General features: G+C 61.9%; 2 protein-coding genes across 3 annotated transcripts in view; one reads left to right on the top strand and one right to left on the bottom strand.

Moving 5' to 3' along the window:
* Nucleotides 1-10,270, bottom strand: part of PICK1 (protein interacting with PRKCA 1) — a 68,880-nt gene extending 58,610 nt beyond the window's left edge. The window contains exon 1 of one of the 2 annotated variants that reach the window (XM_053919558.1): nt 10,118-10,270. In XM_053919558.1, coding sequence (XP_053775533.1) covers nt 10,118-10,196 — 79 coding nt within the window. In that variant the 5' untranslated portion in view covers nt 10,197-10,270. The remainder of the gene's footprint in view (nt 1-10,117) is intronic. The other variant, XM_053919557.2, reaches the window with a different exon arrangement.
* A 1,567-nt stretch (nt 10,271-11,837) lies between these two features.
* SOX10 (SRY-box transcription factor 10) lies at nt 11,838-21,510 on the top strand. The gene is made up of 4 exons (XM_024579160.3): nt 11,838-12,050; nt 12,540-13,045; nt 17,248-17,516; nt 19,686-21,510. The coding sequence occupies exons 2-4, from the start codon at nt 12,618-12,620 to the stop codon at nt 20,387-20,389; spliced, it is 1,401 nt and encodes a 466-aa protein (XP_024434928.2). The 5' UTR covers nt 11,838-12,050; nt 12,540-12,617; the 3' UTR covers nt 20,390-21,510.
* Nucleotides 21,511-22,166: the final 656 nt, after the last annotated feature.

Below are 22,166 nucleotides of genomic sequence, written 5' to 3'. Positions count from 1 at the left end.
AAACCAAGAATTTGACCTCGAGTTTCTCCAAGGCCCTTCCTTAGGCCGCGACCTTCACGACGTGTCCAGAGGCCTGCAGGACCCCACGCACAGGTCACAGCTGAGCTGACAGGGACAGGCGAGGCTGAGCTCCTGTGGTGGCTGAAGGCCCCATGTCCCCCACGTGCAGGAAGGTATCTGGGCTCACCTGGAGCTAGGCCACTGGACCTGGCATGGAGGGCACAACTGGGGAGCCCAAGCTGGCTCTCCACAGCGCCAGCCCGAAGGGAGCACTGAGGACCCCAGGCAAAGAGGGAGGCAGACTAGGGGTGCCCAGGAGGCAGGGCCCACAGCCTGTGCTGGCTCCAAGCCTCAGGGGAGACAGTAGCATATGGGTGGAGGCTGCAGACTTCCTAGGAAAGAGGGAAGACAGTGCGGGGAGAGCCTTGGAAAGGGAATGACAGGCGGAGCGTCTCCGTCCTGAGTGGGGATGGGGTGCATCTGTGATGAAAAGCAGGACTCCCATCTCCGTGCCACGGGCCCACCCGCCGGGGCAGGTTCCTGTTACCAGCTGGACCCTGATGCCCTTCCTTTGACATGTCTGCCTCAGGCCTCTCCCTGCACCCCCCTGCCCCGCCCTTCTCTCTCTCCCTCTCTTTCTCCCCCTCTCCCTCCCTCTCTCTCCCACTCTCTCCCTCTCTCTCTCTCTCCCTCTCTCTCTCACATTCCTCTGGGAGCGGATCAGGGCTTGAATGACACCCCAGATGACTCTTTGCTATTAATTCCCACACGCAGAATGGGTCCCTTGTTCTCTTCTCCCGGAGGAACAGCCGTGGCCAACGCCATCCCAAGAGTTCCCGACTTAACCCTTCTCCTGGCTGCTCCTCAGCCTGTCCCCACACCCAGGGCCGGGGGCCCGCAGAGGGTGGGGTGCAGAGAGGATGTCTGGGAGAATCAGGGGCTCTCCTAGCCCAGAGCTCCTAGGATAAAGTCCCCGGGATGGGACAGCAGGACCTGACCTCCCTGGGGAGCCTGTCCAGCTGGTCACTGGAGGCATGCAGCCAGGCCCCAGGGGCCAGAAGGCCTCTTCACCTGGGTGTGGGGGCCCAGGGTGGCCCAGAGGGTAGCTGGGACGCTCAGGCCCTTGGCCCCACCCAGGCCCTGAGGGGTTAACAGGACTGGAGGCCCAATACCGCCTGTCCAGGCAGGTCACTGAGGAAAGACAAGAGGTGACTCTTTGGAGCCTGGAGGACAGAGGAGGAACTGGTCTGTTCAGTCGAAGCCCACCATCCCCTTCATTCCTTGTCCTCACCCCCTGCGCCACTCCAGACACAGTGCCCTGGGGACACAGACAGGAAGAGGGGCCTCAGAAACAGTGGCAGTTCAGCTGGGAATAGGAGATGGTCACAGGCTTGAGAGAGCGGCAGGGTGACCAGGGCACCTGGGCCACAGAACAGACAAGGCGGCCTGGGAATGCGGGCTGGAGCCAGCGGGGGTCGGGGGTGGGGGGTCCTTGCGCCTTCAGCCCTGAGATCCGATCTACCATCCTTTGCACAAATCTTGGTTTGTCTACATTGTCACTTCTCCCCATCAGCCCCTGGCAGCACCCCCCCACACCCCACTGGCCCCAACATTTCCAGGTTGACAGAGGTGGAGCATGCAGGGCACGGGGAGCAGAGTCAGGGACTAGAGGAGAAGGGGAGCACAGACAGAGAGAGGGCAGAAAGAAAGGGACACCAAAGACAGAAACACCCAGCCGTGGGTGGCGGGGGGTGCTGCGGAGAGAGGGGCTGTGGACAGAAAGAAGAGGAGGAAGCGACGGTGAGAGAGAAGGAAATCCAGGCAGAGAGAGGAAAACAAGGCTGCGGACAAGCGCCATCAACAAAAGTGGGAAAGGGAGAAAGCAAAGGCCGAAAGGAACAGGAGGAAGAGGAAGGAGGAAGAGGCTGCTCTGGCAGCCCTCTCAGGGCCCCTCCCCAGCTCCTCTGGTGCTGGCAGGTCCAGGAAGCCCCACGAAGTCCTGACACTGCCAGAGCCGCTGGGAAGGCCGGGAGCGTCCCTGCTCAGGACAGGGCGGTGAGGTGGCAGGGAGGTGGCACCAGGGAAGCACAGAAGGATGCCTGGCCGAGAGGTGGGAATCTTGAAGCTGGGGAGGGGGCCTTAGGAGGCAACTGTCCCTGCAGCAGCTGCATCGTCACCTCAGGAGAGCTTTCAGAAACAGGTTCCCGCCCCAGTCTAAGGCGAGGAATGGGACCTGGGGAGCAGTGTGTACAGCAAGTCCCCTAGAGAGCTTGCTGCGACACCGGGTTTGGGTCACACTGGCAGAGGAGGAGGATGCTGCTGGCCACCCGAGGTCACACAACAATGCCCTGCAGAACTGGGGCTCACAGCGAGGCCTCCCAGGTCCCAGCCCAGGTTGCCGGGTGGGTCTACCCAGTGCCAGGCGAGCAGGAAGGGCTGAGGTGCCAGCGCCCTCTCCCTTTCCCTCTGGCCTGAAGGCCCAGGCCCGGCTCTCCAGGGGCTGCAGGGCAATCGCTATCCTGAGGCCAACAAATCAAATGGAGCAGAGGAAGGCACTGAGCCAGAAAGGGATTTCTGTCCCCATTCCCCGCCCCCGTCCCCCTAGTGCCAAGGCCTGGGGCTGCAAGCTCTAGCCAGGGATGGGGGCGGACGGTGGGGCAGGAGGGAGGAGGGAAGGACCCGGGTGCTTCCTGTCCCCCACCCCACTCTCCCACCCCCATCCTCTCCCTGCAGCTTCCTTGGGCTCAGGGCTGGGTCCCCGGAGGAGGGGGCAGTGGTGTCTGAAGCTGATAGATCTGTCTTGTCCTTCCTGCCTGCTGGAGGAAGGGGTGGAGCCGGCTAGGGAGCTGGCTCAGATCCCCAAGACCCCTCCCCCTGCCCTAGGTCCTCAGGTGCCGAGTGCCCCACTAAACCCAGCCTGTCCCTCCAGGGCCTCCCAGTTCCAAAAGAAGGAAGAGCCCTGGGGACCAAGGTGTCTGTCTCTGTCGCAGAAGATCCTGGACGGGACACCAGTCTCTAACCCTCAGCCTCCCTGCTGGCACTAGGCACCTCTCCAGGACGCCCCGCCCCTCTGGCCCCGCCCTCCCCACCGGGCTACATTTCTCCAGCATTCATTCCTCAGACGCCACTGCGCGCCAGGCTCTCGGTCACCACCGCGGATTTAGGAATGGGACAGCCTTGTGGGAAGACGGACAATGAATTTCACAATGAAATATACATAGTATGTACAACACGTAATATATATTACATACTACATTTAGTATGTATAACATGTAATATATATTATACATAACTTGATAGCAATTATACGTAAATCTATGAGTATGTCATACATTTATAGTATGTATGTGTAGTACAGTTCAGTTCAGCACAGTACAATGAACAGTCTTACAGTAAGCAGGCAATCATAGTGGCAGCGAGCGCTATAAAGGCAAAGGCGGGGGGGGGGGGGCGCTGTCAGGGAATTACTGACACCCAAGGAAGGGACGGGGGAGGTGCCTCTGCAGACAGGACCTTCAGGCTGAGCCCCAAAGAGCAGTGGAGGAGCAGGTGGAAGAGTTCAGTGGAGAGAGCACATTGTGGAGGCTCGGAGGACAGAGAGCACTGCCTGAGTTTAAGGAGCCAGGAGAGGGCCACCGGCCACCGGGCCACTCAGGCTGTCGTCCGGCGTGGGAGGGGGGGCTGGGTCATGGCCACCCAGTCTGAAGCCTGGGGATTTTGACCCTAACAGCCACAAGAAGGAAGCCTGTATTTGATCCGTCTGCGACTGGAAGCTCTCCTTCCCCTGCGCACGTGTGTCTGCCGCTCTGTGCACCCCAGAGCAAACGAGCACAGGGCGGACCATGGGGAGTGAGCGCGTGCTTGCTGCCCCCAGAGAGCCTGCTGCAGGCCCGGGGTCAGGCTCTCTGGGGAGAGAAAGGTGGGCAGGGTGTTAGTGGGTTCTGTCCCTGGTCAATGGGCTCCACGAGGCTCCGAGCACCTGCCGTGAGCTCACTTGTCCAGCACCGAGCAGTTGCCCCAAGGAGGCAAAACCAGATGTGGGCCTTTCCATAACCCCTGAGCCCCTGGAGGGGATGGGTGAAAAGGGGGGAGGGATTGAGAAGCACAGATTGGCAGTCACAGAACAGTCTCGGGGATGGGAAGTAAAGGATGGGGAATACAGTCCATAATAGGGTAAGAGCTGTGCGTGGGGCCAGGTGGGTACTGGAAATATTGGGGGGAACACTTTGTAAAGTATATGATTCTCTAACCACTATGCTGTATGCCTGAAACTAATTCAAAATAATACTGAATGTAAACTGTAATTGAAAAACAACATTAAAAAAATAAACCCTGGAGACTCCAGCGGCCCACTCCCTGATTGTACAGATGAAGGAATGAGTGAGCCCAGAGACAGCAGCTGACTGCCCCAACGCCACACAGCAAGGGTTGGGACCACGGCAGAGTCAGAGGCAGCTCTTCCCACCGTACCTGCCAAAGCCAAGACCGCCACTCAAGGTCCTAATCCCAAACGGGAGACATGCGAACTCTGACTTTTCAACTTGCCACCTCGAAAGGCTTTGCGACAAACTCCCGTGCCTGGCAACCTCACAGGGATGTTACACTCTCCGCTGGCACCAAAGCACCTGGACAGGTGAGCAGGCCCAGGGCCTGCTCTCGTCAAAGCCAGTGCAACTCTTCCCCCTAGAAGGTCACTTCCCGAGGGTCATTATCTCCAAGACATTATTATCCCCAATTTGCGAGCCGCCCTACCTGGAAAACGGACGCTGACCTGCGGCTGAAATGGCCGAGAGAAGGCAGTTACTGCGTCTACCTTCTGTCAGGGGCACTGCGCTAAGTACTGGCTATTTCTCGCTGTGTGACTGGGAGCCCGTGGGAGAACATCCACAACAGCGCTTCAGCAGGATAAGAGGAGATAACCACGACCCACCCCAGGGGCAGCCGAGAGCTGCCCTTTGCAGGCAGGTCCCCGAGATGCTAAAAACAACAGCTGCCGTGTACAGAGCCCCTTATGCGTCGGCACTACCGAGAATGTTTACTTACAAGGGGGACCCCCAAAACCGGAATCATCTTCTGGAGGGCGGCCCCTTGTAGTACAGGCTTCCCCTGCTAGGTGAGAACCCATCTCTGTCAGTGTACCAGATGGCGTTGTTGTGAGAGGCTGCATTCGGCTCCAGTGCATTTTTTTGAGGACTTTTTCAATGCGTTTGCCCATTTCAGGATGTGTGATTTACGAGCGCACCTGCCCACACTGCGCTGAGTGTTCAGCAGTTTTTGACCAAAACAGCATGACTCCTGTGCCCCACCCTCCCTATTCACCCAATCTTGCCCCTAGGGACATTTTTTTATTTTCCCCGGATAAAAAAAGTCCTTCAAGGGAAACATTTTGCTGATGTGGAAGAAGTGAAACAAAAAACAGAAGCACTAAAAGGCATCAAAATTGACGAGCTCAAAAACTTTTGAGCAGCGGGGAAAAAGCCTCGACAGGTGTGTTGCGTCAACTGGAGAGGACCTGGAAGGGGACTGAAGTTTAAAGGTGTGAGAATAAATACACAATTTTTTATAAGTAAATTCCAGCATTTTTGGGGTCCACCCTTGTACTTTGTCTGGTTTAATCCTCACTACAACTTGGAAGGAAACTGAGACTCAGAGACATGAAGTCACACTAAGAACACACAACTAATAAATGGGGTGCCAGGGTCCCCCCGCCGGAGGCTGTCTGAGCTGAGGGCACCACACCTTGCTGCCTGTGCGTCAGTCTGTCTGCAAGTCACTCATTCACTCACATCACTGTGCACCGTCTATGTGCCAGGCAACATGGTGGAAGGTGACACGGGCCCAGGTCACGGGCACAAACCCCAGTAGAAGCGATGCCCTGCTGGAAAGGTGAGCTAGGCAGGAGGCAGGGGAGGCTCCTGGCCTCGGCCACTAGGCAAGGTGTCCTAGCGACAGGACCAGGCCTGCTGGGGTTTGGGCCTCACCTCAGGAGCGGGGAGAGCCCATATGGCTGCAGCTCAGGTCAGGGGTAGAGGCAAGGTAGGGCGTGGGGGTGCTGGAGCTCCGTGCTGGGGTTGCGGGGAGATGAGGAAATGAGGACAATGTCCTAAGGGACACCCAGACCCTCCCTGGGTCAGAGCTCCTTAAGGGAACACCCCACCTTGACCCTCAGGAGGGAGGGAGGGGAGGCGAAAGGACCAGAACGGGGAGGGGGGGGGGAGGAGTAAGGAGGGGGGGGAAGTAGAGGAGAAGGGGCTGGGGATGAGAATTTAAACAAAGATCCATTTCGTAACTGCAGCACCGAGAGCTTTTAATACCGCAGCAAAAGGTGTTAGGCCTCATACCCCTTAAAAAGGGGAACTGGAAAGTAGTGCTTCCCATACATGGTTCCCAGCAAAAGATCTTTGCAGGAAACGCGACCAATGCCTGGGGAGCGCCGGGGGCCTGGGCCACCGCCTTGGAGACATGGGCTCAGGCCCTGGCCTCTTGCTTCCAAATATGATTCCTGGGCTGTCACATCTGGAGAGACGGCCTAGCCTGTCCCTCATTTTGCGGATGGGCCCATTTTACCGAGGCCCAGAGAGGCAAGAAGGTGGCCGAGGCAACACAGGGCCACCCCCACAGTCCAGCTGGACTTGACCCCAGTAGCCCGCCCGGCCCCAGCGGACCTTGGCTGTGCCTGGGCTCTGGGTTTTCCCGTGGGGGTCCCCACCACTCTCTGAGCACCTCCAGGCCAGGCTCTGGCCTCCATCGTCCTCCCCAGCCCGGCTCCTGGCCCAGGACTCTGCACACAGGTCACGTTCACGAAGCTCACCACAGTCTGAGAGGGGCGGGGTGGGGTGGACACCAGGAAGGACTTTCTGGCAGCTGGGTTTGGGTGATAGGAACGAGTAGTCCCCTTCTCTGAGGGCTTCTAAGAAGAGGGCAGAGGCCGGCTGCCCCCAGGCAGTGCTGGGCACCAGCCCTGGCTCCCTTGTTCCTGGAAAGGGCGGGGTTGGAAGGGAAGGAAGACTTGGGCCCCAGGAGCTGCCTTCCTGGCCAGGGTCCAGGACCCTCCACTTGGACCAGGAACAGGGACAGGCGAGAGCCCCTGTCGAGACAGGCCCTAGAATGCTGCCCTTGTCCCCGAGTGCTCAGGCCCTCCGCCTCCAGGAAGCCACTCCTGCCTGCTCCAGCCCCTCTGATCTTTCATCCCTGGATCTCTGATAGTAACTCCCCTTGGGGAGGACTCCCTGAGATGGAGCTGGGCCCTGGAGAGGCTGAGACCCAGGGGAGGGGGCTCCCAGGAGGGAGGGGAGACTCCCTGGACGCCAGGCTGTGCGTGAGGAGGTGAGGCAGGCACAAAGCTTCTGCCTCACTCCCACGGGAAGTAACAGAGGAGCAAAAGTCCGGCCACAGCGTCCAGGAGTGCATTCCTGAAGACGGGCCCTGAGCCGGGCTGCGAGCGAGTCTGAGGAGGCAGCGGTGAGCAGAGCAGTTGGGAAAGCTGGCGGGAGGGACAAGGGGAGAGGACTGCCCTCAGGCCAGTGGCCGCACCCTCCCACCACCAGCTGCGGGAGCGCAGGCCTGCCCCTGAACCTCTTTGTGCCTCAGTTTCCTTCCTGGAAGGAAGGTAACGACAGCACCTTCTCCTGGGGCCGTGGAGAGGACGGAAGGAGTCCAGCAACAGGCGTGCTCGGGGCTGGGCCTGCCCACAGGGCAGCTCTAGAGGTGAGGGGGGCAGGCCTACCCACCGGCCCAATCGCACACCGTCCTGGCCTGCGGCTGGAAGCGGCAGGCAGACTCCAGAGCCCTGATGGCCCTGCCACGGCGGCTGCCCCGCGAACACCCGTGCGCTGAGGGGAGGGCTCTTCCCCGGCTCCCAGCACCAAAGCATCTCTACCTGCCGTGAGCACCAGATACTGAACTCGGAACACGTGTGCGTGTCTCATTTAAGCCCCTGTCAAATAGCTACTGTATGAAGTTACCGGCACTGCACACACGCAAAAACCAAATCCTGGGAGGTCGACGGCATCATCTGCCCAAGGCCACGTGGGCACCCATAGCGCGATTTCCTCACTTCAGGTCCAGTGCTCTTTCCTGCCCCCAAACCAAGGCAAACACAGCCCATCCAGCGGTGAGGGTGGCCTGGGGAACATTCACGGGGCTCGCACACGCTCCCCACACACTCGCCCAGACTAAGCTTCTGCCCTGGTCACTGCTGCACCCTTGACCCCAGGCCCCCCCAGGGCACAGCCCCTCCCCAGCCACACCCCAGTGCAGCTGCACTTCTGGCCTCCAGCTCCCGGCTCCAGGGTCCCGCCCCCTCCCCAGCCCTGGAGAAGTCTGGTCCTTGGTGGGGGAGGGGGTCCTCGCAGCCTCAGGGCTCCAGAGGGCCCAGTGAGAGTGAGCGTGGCCCCACACAGGGGCTTCAAAAAGTAAATGTGCCTTCCATTCCCATAAATTCAGAATTAGTTGGTCTGCAATGGGGTCCAGGCTTTAGTATTTTTTTAAAACTCTATGATTCTAAAGGGCAGCAAGAGTTAGAACTGGCCCTCTGGGCCGACGGGAGCTGGTCGGAAACGCAGCATCAGGCGACTCTGCATCTTTACAGTGAGAGGCACTGTCCCAGGCCAAGCCTGTCTCCACAGAACGCTGGTGGGGATGCGAGCGTCCCTCCGGGTGCTGGAGGTGGCTAGAGTGCATTCGAGGTGCTGGGAAGGGCTAGGCCTTGCAGGAACACGGGAGAGGATGGCCTGGACTACGCAGGCCCCAACCACACAGCACCTAGAGGTGGCACAGTGCTGTCCAGCGTCCCTGCTGGCCCTCAGCCTGTCCTCTGAGGGAGCTGGGGGGGAAGAGAGTCTCACACCCACCTGGGAAAACTGAGACTGGAGCAGAGACTCAACTGGACCGCCCCTCAACCCTCACCCCTGCACACCCCATACTCTGGGAAGGGAAGTTTCCCACCAGCTCAGTGTGTCCTGGGAGGCAGGCATGGTGGGAGGGCAATCACTGCCCCCCCCTCCCCCGCCCCATGACCCATGAGGGGCTGGGCCCGGACCAGGGAGTGGAGCGGGGAGCCTTCCACCAGCAGGACCAGTGCCCGGGGCCGGGGAGCGCTGGGAGTTAAGGGGTTAAGGGTCACTACAGGCCCTGCAGCTCTGTGAGGTGGGGTCATCAGCAGGCTTTGCTTCTGATGGACAGAATTTCATCCTTCTCCTCCCTTCAGGGGCTGACTGAGGGGTGAACCTGGGGTCCGTGTCAACAGCTCCCAGGTTGGGTCCCAGGAAAACACTGTTGCTCCTGAAAGGCCTCCCCACCTGGGAGAAGAAGCCTGAGTCTCCACCAACGCACCCACCCTGTGGCCCCTCTCTGCTGGGGAGGGAGGACGGGCAGCTGGGATGGGAGCGTGGTGGGGGAGGGGGAGGGTGCTGCCAGCATCCTTGGGGAAGGGTCAGGAATGATGGGGAAAGGGAGCAGGAAGCAGCGCTGGCCCACCTGGTGGGTTTGCCAAGGCCAGAGGCCTGGGGACCCCTCCCCCTTCAAACTCCCTGCTCTCCAGGGATGAATCTGGGGCCTTTGCCCTCCCCTGCTGAAGAAAGCTAGCTCCCCAGGGCCTGGGACGGGATGGAGGGGGTCACAGTCGCCAAAATGTGGGTGGATGGAGGACAGTGTTCACAGCAGGGGGTCCCACCCCCACAGCCCTGGGCCTCTGACAGCCTTTCCCCCACCACTGCAGGCCCACCAGCCTCGTCCAGCACCTCTCAGCAGAAAGCCCAAGCCCAGCACTCAAGACATAGGAGGAGAGAAGGACAGAGAGAAAGAGACAGAGGGAAGGAAAAAGAGAGGCCCCCCCCCCCCAACCCCCATGGCTTCTTCTTTGCAGACCCAGAGCGCCCACTGCCGCCCCCACCCCCATCCTGGCACAGCTGGGCCAAGGAGGGCAAGGGCGGGGCAGGAGTCAGAGAGGGAGCTGTGGGACCCCACACCCCACTTCCTACCCTGGGCCCTTGCCCTCCACTGCCACCCCTCCCTGCCCTAGGGGGTCTCAGGACCGAATCACAGACACCACAGGGGGCAGGGAGGCCCTTCCCTCAAAGAGGAGGAACCCAGGGTGGAAGGATGAATGGGGACCCACCGGGATCAAGAGATGCCAGGCAGGCGGGCGGCGGGCGGGCAGAAGCGGGTGCTGGAGACTGCGGAGGGCCGCCGGACATGGCCGGCTGGATGCTCGTCCCTCCGTCCCTCTGTCCATCCAGGGCGGCTCCTCTCTGGGCGGCTCTGAGGCCGGGCGGGCGCTGTTAAAAAGCTTTTTATGTGTGTGTGTGTTAATCACATGATTGCCGTTCACCTGTATTCCGAACAAAGACAGCTCACTGTTTCAAGGCCCCGAACAAGAGTCTGGGCACAGGGAAGAGAAGGGAGGCGGGGGGAGGAGGGTTGGCAGCGCCGGGGGTGGCGTCGAGGAAAACTGGGGGGAGATTGTCCAAGGCCAGTGAGCAAGAGAAAGAGAAAACCCTTATCAAACTCCTAATTCACTGGGCTCCGAGGCCCCAGACACACTGGCCCGATTGTCTGGCTGGTTGTGTGTATGAGCGTGTGTGTGTGTGTGTGTGTTCCGATGTCCGCTCCCCCCACCCCCAACATGCTTTCGCCTCGTGTGACTACCTCATTGTGTCCCATTACCCCCTCCCCTCCACCCCCTTGGCCTTTCCCAAGCATGAGGCCTTGCCCGGACCCCTTTCCAGCCCCACTCCAGACGGGACTCCCTTGGGGCGGGCCTGGGGCCTTGCCCAGCTGCTGTGCTCAGGACCGTACCTGGTCGCCGGTGCAGCCCAGGCTCCATCTGTCCCTCCACACACACTCAGGCCTCTGCCTGGACACCCACCCACTGAGAAGAGAGGAAGGATGTGACCTCTGAGGAAAGACCTAGGAAAGAGGAGAGAAAAAGGAGCCTTGGGTGATGGGCAAGACAGAAAGATGGAGGATACACCAGCTGGGGAGGGGGCTGAGGGGAGAAGGGCAAAGAGGAGAGAGAGGGGGGCAGGGCAACGCTCCACCCTTTCTCGGCAGTGGGGGACTTCATGATAACCAGGCCTGGGATTCCCCCCACCAAGAGAGGGTGAACCCAGTGTGAAGGGAGACGGGTCCCAGGAAGTGGGGCCCCAGAACCCTTTCAGACCCACTTGAAGAGGACCCTCGGCCGCAAAGCCCAGCCTACTGGTAGCTTTAGTTCTGTCTAAGTCCCTTGAGCCAGCCCGCCTCACGTGTACTGGGTGTGCAGTGAGAAGGGACCGGGGGTCAAGCCGGGTCATCTGCACCAGGCAGGAGACCTGGAGCTGCCCTCTGCCATCCCAAGTGGAGACCTGGGTCTCTACGAGTTGAGGCAGAGAGGGCAGCCAGGTGCGGGTGAGACGACTGGGAAGCAGGGCCTGTGCACAGGTGCCCCATAAGACGTCAGCTGAGCGACACAAGCCAGCCACCCTCACTCATCAACAGAACCCTCACCTGCCTTCTCATCTCTCCCCAATCTTTTGCCAGCTGCCAGTCTGGTTACCTGAGGCAGAGGTTGGGAATCACAGTTAGGCCCGATTTTCCTCCAAGCAACAGGTTCCGACCCCACCAAAGAGCATCCCCCGGCTTTCCTGGCCTGGCTACCCCCACTCCCGCACCTCCCCAACACGGGCCTGGGACGGCAGCACAGGGAGCTGGGGTGGGGGGTGGGGGCCTGGCGGAGGAGCCCTGAGTGTTGGGGACGAAGGAAAGCGCTGGAGGCTCCACCTTCTGCCCTCCCCTCCCTCCCCTCCCCCTCCCCCTTCCCCCTCCTTCCTTCCCCAGCCCTCGGCGGCAGCTCAGCGCTCAGTCAGTCTCAGGCTGTCCGGCCAGGGTGGTTGGTGGTGAGGATTCAGGCTCCGTCCTGACGAGGCCGTGGCCTGAGGCTCAGGGCCCCCCAGCCCCTCCCTCCCAGCCCACCAGCGTCAATCCCCAGCCCCGAGCTGGACCGCACACCTTGGGACACGGTTTTCCACTTCCTAAGGACGAGCCCCAGGCTGGAGGAGAGGTCCGAGGAGGTGAGTGAGTGCGCAGCCCTCTCCTCCCGTCCACGGCCCAGGCCTGGGCCCCTGCTGCGAGGCCTGGGGTGGGGAGAGGCTGACCCCTGCGCCTGCCCCTCACCCAGCTCCTCTAGACTCCGTAGGGGCAGGCGGAAGGGAGGAAGGAAAGGTGAAAGAAAAGGTGGGAAATTCCAGGAGCCAGGATTAGAGCAGAAAAAAAGAGTCCGTTCTTCTTCCTTTCCATCAACAAACCTCCACCCTAAAGGAGGTTTAAAAAAATCCCAAACCCACCCACACCAAGAGACGGTTGGGACCAGGTGGTGGGAAGACGTGGAGGCAGGAGCTAGGAGGCCGAGCCGGGTCTGGCATGTGCGCGTGGCCTGGGAGCTACAGTAGGTTTAGGGGGAGCAGGGCGGACGCCACCTCGGGGCTGTGCCCGCGTCGCGTCCCGGGCCACCGTCGGGGCTGCGCGCGCGGCCGCTCCATCGCGCCCTCCTTCCCGTCCAGGTGAGCGTGGGACTCTTCTCGAGGTCGCCGGAGGCGGGCCCCGGGGAGGCGGCCGAGGCGGCGGCGGCCGGGGGCAACATGGCAGAGGAGCAGGACCTCTCCGAGGTGGAGCTGAGCCCCGTGGGTTCCGAGGAGCCCCGCTGCCTGTCCCCGGGTAGCGCGCCCTCGCTGGGGCCCGACGGCGGCGGCGGGGGATCCGGCCTGCGAGCCAGCCCGGGGCCGGGAGAGCTGAGCAAGGTCAAGAAGGAGCAGCAGGACGGCGAGGCTGACGACGACAAGTTTCCTGTGTGCATCCGCGAGGCCGTCAGCCAGGTGCTGAGCGGCTACGACTGGACGCTGGTGCCCATGCCGGTGCGCGTCAACGGTGCCAGCAAGAGCAAACCGCACGTCAAGCGGCCCATGAACGCCTTCATGGTGTGGGCGCAGGCGGCGCGAAGGAAGCTGGCGGACCAGTACCCGCACCTGCACAACGCCGAGCTCAGCAAGACGCTGGGCAAGCTCTGGAGGTGAGCTCACGCGCCGCCCGCCAGGACCTCCCGCGGGCCCTCCAGCTGCGGGGGGTCCAGGCCGGACCGGGACTCCTTGGGCCCTTGTTGGGGGGCAGTCATCTCCTAATGGGGCTAGAAGCCCAGGTGTGGGCATCGGGCCTGCCCTGCCCCCCTACAAGTACCTCCTTGGGGTGGTGCTGGCTCAGAACTCCCGGGGCCTAGTTTGGCTCCCCACCCGGGGCAGCGGGCAGAAAGGCGCCCCCTCGTGGTTGGAATTCTGTCGATGGCAGGCGGTAGGGCCTGGGCTGCTTTTGCCTGGGGTAGTGAAGGCTGGAAGCAGGGGAGGACGGCCGCGCAGGCCTTCACTAACCGCTTCCCCATAGGCGCCCGCACTCAGGGGTGCCACCGCCACCCGTGCTGGGGAAACGATTGGCAAAGAATGGCAGGGAAACTGAGGCAGCCAGATGCAGAAGTGGGAAAAGTTTCAGGGAAGCAAGGCGTTCAGACAGGAGTCTTTGGAAGAGGGAGGAGCGGAGAGTGCTGAGGGGCAGATCTGTGGTCGCAGGATGCCGTCCCACCCCAGCTGCTTGCGCTGAGCCTTCCTGACCCCACCCTGCTTCACTTAGGGGCTTCTTCGTCCCCCAGGGGAGGGGACACACAGAAAGGAGCCTCCCCCTCCCACCCTGCCCCAAAGGCTGACCCTCTCTCTGCCCCCACTCCCTCTCCCAGTCCAGCGCCATCTTCCTTTCCAGAGCCCCACCCAGCCTTGAGTAACCTCCTACCCTCCACCCTGAAGTCGGAGCTGAGAGCCCTGGCCGGGAGGGAACCTCGGCTTCTCTCTTACCCAGGGTCTCCCAGACTCCCAGGCTCCTTGGGACCAGCGCAAACCTCGGGGGAGAAAACATCCCCCCAAGGAGGAAGTCTGCCAGTCCTCTACACAGCCTGGCCTTCTTGGGGACACGTAGAGCAAAGCAACCACCACCCCCCGGAGTCCTGGGCAGCTCACAAAGGCAACAGGGGCTCCAGGAGATGTAAGCCTGCGGAGGCCACCCGATTCCCACTAGGCTGCACAAGAGGTGGCCCCCGGCAGCGGCAAAGGCCTCCTAACCGCAGCTGGTAGAGCCCGGGAGCTAGGGCCAGGACTCAGGACCCCTAATTCCCGTCCAGGGGTCTTCCCCCACACCGTCCCTGGTGACAGCGGTGGGTCACCCTTTCACTCTAAGGTGTGCTCGGGAGGGTGTGAGGGTGGGGGCAGAGAAGAGGAGAGCAGAAATTCTGGGCTGTGTCACAGGAGGCCGCACCAGCCCTCCCGCTGCCGCGCCCCCTTGCTGGCCGGCACAGCAGGAGACTGGGTCCTGGAGGCCAAAGGTTTGGAGCGCTGGAAGGGGCAGGAGGGCGTCTGAGAGAGGTTCACATCCAGCCCCCGGCCCTGTCGTTGGCCGTGTGTTTACGGAAGGCCTGGTGTCCCTTTTCCCCCTGCCAGCCCTCAGCACTCGGCTCCTCCTGGGCAGGTCACAGGCCTCAGACCTAGAGGGTCCAGCTGTGCCCAAAAGCAGGGGCTGAATGTAGCTCCTCTGCCCAAGGCCCATCACACCCACGTAGGGCTCGGCCCAGGACAGTACGGCTGATGCCATGGACCGAAAAGGGCAAGTGAGAGACAGGCAGACAGAGGTGAGCAGACCACAGTGAAAGCCCAGCGAGAGCATCAGAGCCAGGAGGGGACCCCACTTCTTCCAGCACCCCATCGACAAGGACTTAAGATTGGACGCTCTGTTATCTCTGTCCCCCCAGCCCAGAACCCTGGACTTGGGCTCTCTCTCAAGAGGACTCTTTTCTGGCCACCACTCAAGATGTGAGCACAGGAGCTCAGGGTGCCCCCAAGCGCCAAGCTGGGGTGGGGCACTCAGGAAAGCTTGCCCACGACCCAACCCCAGGGGTGGGGGCGGCAGGCCGGTGCCAACATCAAAGAGAATGCCAACCTGTGGGCGGGCTCCCTGGACCCTGAGGGGGATCCTGGGATCCTGGGACTCGGACTAGGATGGCTGTCTCTCCACGGGCTCCTTCTGGGTCCTCTCCAGGTTCATGACTCCTGAGCCATGGGGAAGGGGGTGACTTGGTAGGTGGAACTGGAAAACAGGGGCCCTGACCCTCAAAAGAGACAGGTAGACAGACTGCATAGGGTGTTGGGAGTGAGTTGGGGTCAGACACACCGGCGTCCGGGTCCTGGCTCCTAAGGAGCTGCCTGGGGGCCCAACAGCCACGCTTAGCCCCGGCACTCACCTGGGAAAGGACTCAGGTGCACGTGGTCCTGTGACCTGTCTGGAGAGCCAAGAGACTAAGCGGGGGTCCCAGGCCCCTTCCCTGGAAGGAGGAGCGGGTGGAGCAGCAGCCAGTGCCCCACCTTGGGAGCCCCCCTGGCTGGGGTCTCCAGTTTGGGTGAGGAACCAATTTACCCTCTCCCTGCCCCTATTCCAAACCTTGGAGACCCAGAGGACAGAGGGGAAGTGAAGATGCCAACAAGGGTTGGGTGCGGGTCTGGTCGCCATCTCGGAGCGAGAGCTGCCCTGGAGCCAGGCTCAGATTTGGGACGGGTGCACGTGGTGGGGCGGGATGGGTGTGGGGTCTGGGAGGAGGTGGGGTTAGCCGCTCCAGCCCCTGAGGGAGGGGAGGCGCTGTGGTCAGGGCTGATGTTGGGCGTGGCAGGTGGGCTCAAGGTTAGGTTTCTACTGAGGTTAGGGCTCTGGGAGGAGCCAGTGGGATGCAATGCTGGCGTCTTCCCTCTGCCAGCCCGGACCCTCCCTCCGAGCCCCCTGCCGTTTTCCTGCTGATTCACCCCCATTGGCAGCTGGGCAGAGAGTGTGCTCAGTGTCCCTGCTGGCTGAGCCTGCGCCTCACCCTCCTGTACAATTCTGTCCCTTCTCCTGCCCTTGCCCAACCCCCACACAGCTTCAGGGCCCTCCTGACCCCCACCCCACTCCCCTGGGCCCAAGGTCCCAGAGACCTGGCTGGGGGGAAGTCGGCATCCCCCTCCCTGACCCCCAGGCCCTGATCTGGAGTCCCTGCCTGCTGCTAGAAGGGACCCTTGGAGAAAGCTGGGCTAGGGCTGGGCTGGGCCGGGCCTGGGGAGAGGGAGCTGCGGGGGAGGCTAAGCTGCAGAGGAATGCTGCTGCCGGCTAGGAGGTGCCTGGTGTGACCACCCCCTCCCATCCTGGGCTGGAGGGCTCAGCCTGCTGCCCACTGGGGGAAGAGGGCGCCCACTGCAGGGTGGGGGGCTAGAGAGGGTGGCCCTTCGGGCAGAGAACAGAGGCCCTCATGTCCAGGATCCCACAGGTCTGTGTTCTTTCTCCTCAGCACCCTCTGCAAGGCACCCCATTCTGCCCTCCTCTCTCTGGGGCAGTCAAGCCCTGACCACCTACCCTCCCCACTCTCCAGCCCTGGCTGGAGCCCAGTGCGGGGGGCTGGGGGGAGCGCCTTCAGGGCTTTCCTCCATTGCTGACTGGGGAGAGCACATGGCTTCCTGACCCTCCTCAGCCCTGCATAAGGAGATGCTTCCCCCCCACCAGCCAGCGAAAGCACTCACGTCCCACCCCTCGGCCCCAGCACACGGGAACCCACAGAACCAGAACTCCAGGGTGAGATGGGCGCCCCCCAGGCCCTCCTGTCCAACCAGCCCCCAAGCAGCCTTAGAGCAGCACCTCTGTGTCAAGCGCCAGCCCTCACCCCAGGCCTGGCGCAAAGTGCTTCACGCCCCTTCTTATCTCGGCCAGTCCCACGCCCTGTAAAGTGGGTGTGGTCATCCTCGTTTCACAGGTGAGGAAACTAAGGCTCAGAGAAGTGACTTGCCCACAGGCTGTCACACAGCTAAAAAGTAGCCGAGACTGGCACCTCCCCCTCACCGGGATGCGTCTGTTTGCACACCTCTAGTTCCAGGGAGCTCACCCCCTGACCAGGCAGCCCGCTCCATCGAGCCTCGATGAGGAGAAAGTCTTCAACTGATGTCTGCCCCTCCTAAGCCCTATTGCTACTTCTAACTCCACCCCAGGGGCAGCAGGCTGACCCCTCTTACGCCCGAGCCCCTTGAGAGATTTGGGGTGAGCTCAGCCCCCTGAGCCTGACACCCTCCAGTCCCTGAATCGGAGGGCAAGCCCCCCTACCAGCTAGGCTCCCTGTCCCAGGGAAGGTGCTCATACGCTGCTGTCCCCCTAACCACCCTGCCTCAGACTGCTGAACGAGAGTGACAAGCGCCCCTTCATTGAGGAGGCCGAGCGGCTCCGGATGCAGCACAAGAAGGACCACCCGGACTACAAGTACCAGCCGAGGAGGCGGAAGAATGGGAAGGCAGCCCAGGGGGAGGCCGAGTGCCCTGGCGGGGAGGCCGAGCAGGGCGGGGCGGCTGCCATCCAGGCCCACTACAAGAGCGCCCACCTGGACCACCGGCACCCGGGAGAGGGCTCCCCGATGTCAGACGGGAACCCCGAGCACCCCTCAGGTGAACACTGCTCCGGGAGCTGGGACGGGGCATTACGGCGAGCTGCGGGTGGGGGAGCCTGGGCAGTGGGAAGAGGGGATGGCTGGATGAATAGCAGGAGACCTTGACACTCCACAATGGCCCTGGGCCCTGGGAAGGGCTCCCCAGACTGTACGGTCACCCCAGCTGGGGTGCAGGGGCCCAGGAGTTCAGTGGGGACCCGGGAGCCAGGGAAGGCAGCTGGGCAGGACAGCTCTGGCTGACGGAAGGGGGCACTGCTGCTGAATGAAGAGGCCAGCTAAGGAGGCCTTGGGGTGAGCCACAACCAGGAAAGTGGGGACAGACTGAGTCTGAGGAACAAGGGACCAGATCCAGGAGAGATCCTTGCCTCTCTCCCGTCTCCCAGTCTGATGGGGGACACACAGCATGTGACGTCAAGCACATGCCAGGGCCAGACAGGGCATCTTATTCATTCTCACCAACAGTAGTAACAGCTAACATTAACTGATCACCTACTGTGTGCCAGGCACTGTGCTAACTGCCTTAGGCGTACACTCACTCAATCACTCTAAACTGGGACGAGGCAGCCACTCTGCCCAGGCTCAGGCCTCCGCTGTGAGGCTCACCACTCTCATCGGACGGGTGAGAAACCCGAAGCATCCCACCCCGGGCGGAGGTCTCAGCCTGGGCGCTCTTCTCTGGGGCCTCTGCCGGCACCACGGCTGCCTTGCTTGGGTTCACACTGTGCAGAATGCTGTGGGTGGGTCGGACCCCCAGGAAGTCTCCGTGAGCAGAGCTCTGCCCTTGGAAGACGTGTCCTGAGCCCTCCTTTGTCCCCACCCGGGGGCACACACGCAGAAACCCAGGGTCTAGAGGGGACAGCAGTGATGAGCATGTGCGTCAAGTATGGGAGGAGCGAGTGCCCCCAAAGCCCACCCGCGGCCCAAGGGGGCACGATCTCCAGGGGGGAAGTCCCCAGCACCCATTCATCAGGTCTCCCCAAATATCCAGCCACCAGCCAAAACCTGGCCCAGGAAGGCCTTGGGAGGGAGTCCGTGCCAGAGCTACTCTGTGTGGCCTCAGTTCACTGATAAGGAAACTGGTTGAGTGAGGATAGGGGCCTGCCTGGGCTCACACAGACAAGGCCAGGACTGAAGTGCAAAGCCCAGGAGGCGTGGCCGGTGCAGGACTTGGCCTTTCCTCTGGTCTGCTGGACGAGGCACAGGCCTGCCCTGCAGGAGCTCTCAGTCTCCCTCTGACGGGGCCCCCAGCCCAGTCATCCCCGCCCCCCCCACCCACACGTCACCCTTCGAGATTCAGAAACACCGCCCACACACTTGCGCATATGCCCCCCCACACCAGAAGACCCTGGGCCGTGTACAGGACCACCAGCTGAGAATATGACTGTGGGTATGGGCTTTTTCTCAGCCTTCAAGGCTCAGCTCTGCTCGGCTCCCTCTCCTCGGTGAGACCTTTGCCAAGTTCCCAGGGCAGGGCGAGTGGCTTCTTCTGCTGGCCTCCTGTGGCCTCGGGGCTCTCCTCAGCAGGCGGGGTAAAGCCACTGGAGAGGCCAGGGGCAGCATGGTGTGTGCAGGGGCAAGAGCATGGCTGGGGGCTGGCTCAGAGGGAAGGTTTCCTGGGAGGGGGTACCGCCATTCGGGGGCCAGGGCAGGAGGCGCAGGCAAGCCAGCACAAGTGCAATGGAGAGTCAAGGGCGAGGTCAGCAAGCAGAGTGGCCTGCAGACCGAGAGAGCATGCGCTGAGGGGAGCAGGTAAGCTGTGGGGGGAGCAGGACCCCATTGGGCTCAGCAGCTAAGGAGCCACAGGAGCAGGGAGGGAAGCGACTTCAGCTGATGTGAGGAAGAACTTTCCAATGTTTCTCAAACATTGGCAAGGTTTCTCAAAAGGAAGCAGGTCTCTCCAGGACGGGGGGATAGAGGGAGTCCTGCTGGGGAGCGGGGGGAGGAAGGACACGTCTGTAAGATTGGGGAATTTTAAGAAAATCTGGGGACCGACCCAAGACCGTTACATAAATAAATGCCAGCTGAGGCTGCCCAAACGTGTGAAACGCACACAGTCACGCAGCGTCAGCCCTCAGCCTCCCGGGGGTGTCTTCTCTGAGAGGACCGCCAGAGTCCAGAAGCCTCTCATCTCATTCCCTGTCTCTCTCTCTGTCTGCCTTCCCCCCAGGCCAGAGCCATGGCCCACCCACGCCTCCGACCACCCCTAAGACGGAGCTGCAGTCGGCCAAGGCGGACCCCAAGCGGGATGGGCGCTCCATGGGGGAGGGCGGAAAGCCCCACATCGACTTCGGCAACGTGGACATCGGTGAGATCAGCCACGAGGTAATGTCCAACATGGAAACCTTCGACGTGGCTGAGTTGGACCAGTACCTGCCGCCCAACGGGCACCCGGGCCACGTGGGCGGCTACTCAGCAGCTGGCTATGGGCTGGGCAGCGCCCTGGCTGTGGCCAGCGGACACTCCGCCTGGATCTCCAAGCCGCCAGGCGTGGCCCTGCCCACAGTCTCACCACCTGGCGTGGATGCCAAAGCCCAGGTGAAGACGGAGACAGCGGGGCCCCAGGGGCCCCCGCACTACAGCGACCAGCCGTCCACCTCGCAGATCGCCTACACCCCCCTCAGCCTGCCCCACTACGGCTCCGCCTTCCCCTCCATCTCCCGCCCCCAGTTTGACTACTCCGACCATCAGCCCTCAGGACCCTACTATGGCCACTCAGGCCAGGCCTCCGGCCTCTACTCGGCCTTCTCCTACATGGGGCCCTCACAGCGGCCCCTCTACACGGCCATCTCTGACCCCAGCCCCTCAGGGCCCCAGTCCCACAGCCCCACACACTGGGAGCAGCCGGTATATACGACGCTGTCCCGGCCTTAAAGGGGTCCCTGTCACACCCCCGCGCAGCCAGTCTGGGTAGCGCGCCCTTTCCCCAAGCCCTCGCGCCCTGTTCCTTGCCCCTCTTGGGCCTGGTGGTGGCTGGGGAGGAGGCTGCAGAGGCTGACGGCTGAGGAGAGGCTTTCTGTCTGGCTCACTACCTTTGATGACCCCCACCCCATCCTATCCAAAGGCCCAGACTGCTAGGCTGGGTAGAGGAGAAGGAGGTTGATTGTCACCCCTAGACAGGATGACCCTTGATCTCAGGACCTGAGAAGGGCCTGCTCACCCGCCTGTGGGAGTGGGGAAGTGTCCAGGGTCAGATGGGGATCCGAGGCCATGCCATTCCTGTGCCCGCATTTCCCCTCTCGTGGAGAATAAGGGGCCTGACATAACCAGAGCCACCTGTGCCACCTGCCTAAGGTCAAGGCCAACCCAAGACCTGCATCAGTGGCTGGAGCAGGCTACATCTGCCCTTGGGGGCTGGGGACAGCTTTGAACAGCCTCACGGGGTGTGAGGGTTGTGTGGGGACTCAGGGAGGTCTCCGCATCCCCCTTCCCCCCATGCCCCGCCCCTCCCACTCGCAGAAAGGAATTGGCATGGAGGCCCCCGGGTCCTCCTCCACGGGAACCTCCAAGACCTTGAGGCACATCCCCAGAGGAGAGGAAAGGATTCGGAGACAATTCACAAAGCCTCCCTCCAGCCCCCCACCAGCCCCCTGTCCCTCTCCAGGCCTTATGGCCCCTGCTGTCAGCCCCAAACTCCCTGGGCTCCCCAGAGAGCTAAGCCGCTCAGGCCCACACCCTTGGCTCCAGGAGGACAGGCAGGGCCCAGCACGCAGGTTGCTGGCAGCAGGCTGAAGACACTAAACCGACGTGACGTGTACATTCTGCCCTGGCCTTCCGCCCTTTGCTCCCCAGTGGTATCTGAATAAAGTATGTAGCTCTGTCTGCCCCTATCTTCCTGTTCTGCAGCCCCCACAATCCACATGTAACTCATTACTGCCCCCTCTTATTTATCTCGGTAGTGCCCTTTGCCCCCACCCCTCTCCTAGGTTCTCCAGCCCCTATTAACTCTGCATTAAGCATTCCACATAATAAAATTAAAGGTTCCAGTCACCTGCCTGGTGGGCCTGAACTGGCCTGTCTCTTGGTCTCTTATCCCTGTACCTGTGCTTCCTCATACGGTCTCTGGCAGTGGCTACGGGCAGAATGCAAAGGAGAACTGACCCAGAGGTCTCCTCTCTGCCCTGGGAAGGTGGAGGCAATGCGGCGGGGTCTGTCTGTGCTCGGGCCGAGGCCTCCGATGGGAGCCATCCCCCAGCCCAGCTGTGCCCACACTCCAGGCAGGCCACTCCCTGCCCCAGGCTGGAACTCAGCCAGAGTGCCTGCCAAGCAGCCTGTCTGCTAGCCCAGGGCAGAGGGGGCTTGCAAAGAATTCCAGACAGGTGTTTGAAAGAGGCGGGTCAGGCCTGACTTCTTGCAGTCTGGCCAGCCGGCCCGGTCCTTTAGGATGTGTTGCCGGGCCTTCTCTCTCTGCGCCCCTCCACCTTCCACCCCCTCAATGTGCATGCACACTCACGCACACCGGGCCATTCGGGGATTTGCAGATCTTCCCAGCAGTTGCCCAGGTCTGAGAGTAAGCCCAGGGTAGCGGGGTGTGCAACTTAACCCTTCAGGGCTGACTCCCTAAGAGCTCCTTCCTCAGATGAACATGCTTGGGGGCCAGGAGCCACGCTGCCCGAGGAACAGGGGCGCTGTCTTCACCACCAGGCTCCAC

This window comes from Desmodus rotundus, chromosome 3 (genome assembly GCF_022682495.2).
Source record: "Desmodus rotundus isolate HL8 chromosome 3, HLdesRot8A.1, whole genome shotgun sequence".
NCBI lineage: Eukaryota > Metazoa > Chordata > Mammalia > Chiroptera > Phyllostomidae > Desmodus > Desmodus rotundus.
Note: the sequence above shows the minus strand (reverse complement) of the source record. Positions and strands in the feature narration are given on the sequence as shown.

Excerpts from the sequence above, each read along its gene's own strand:
- SOX10 (XM_024579160.3), top strand. The coding sequence starts at position 12,618 with ATGGCAGAGGAGCAGGACCTCTCCGAGGTGGAGCTGAGCCCCGTGGGT. Across the intron at positions 13,046-17,247 it reads ACGCTGGGCAAGCTCTGGAG|ACTGCTGAACGAGAGTGACA; the intron begins GTGAGCTCACGC and ends ACCCTGCCTCAG. Across the intron at positions 17,517-19,685 it reads GAACCCCGAGCACCCCTCAG|GCCAGAGCCATGGCCCACCC; the intron begins GTGAACACTGCT and ends CCTTCCCCCCAG.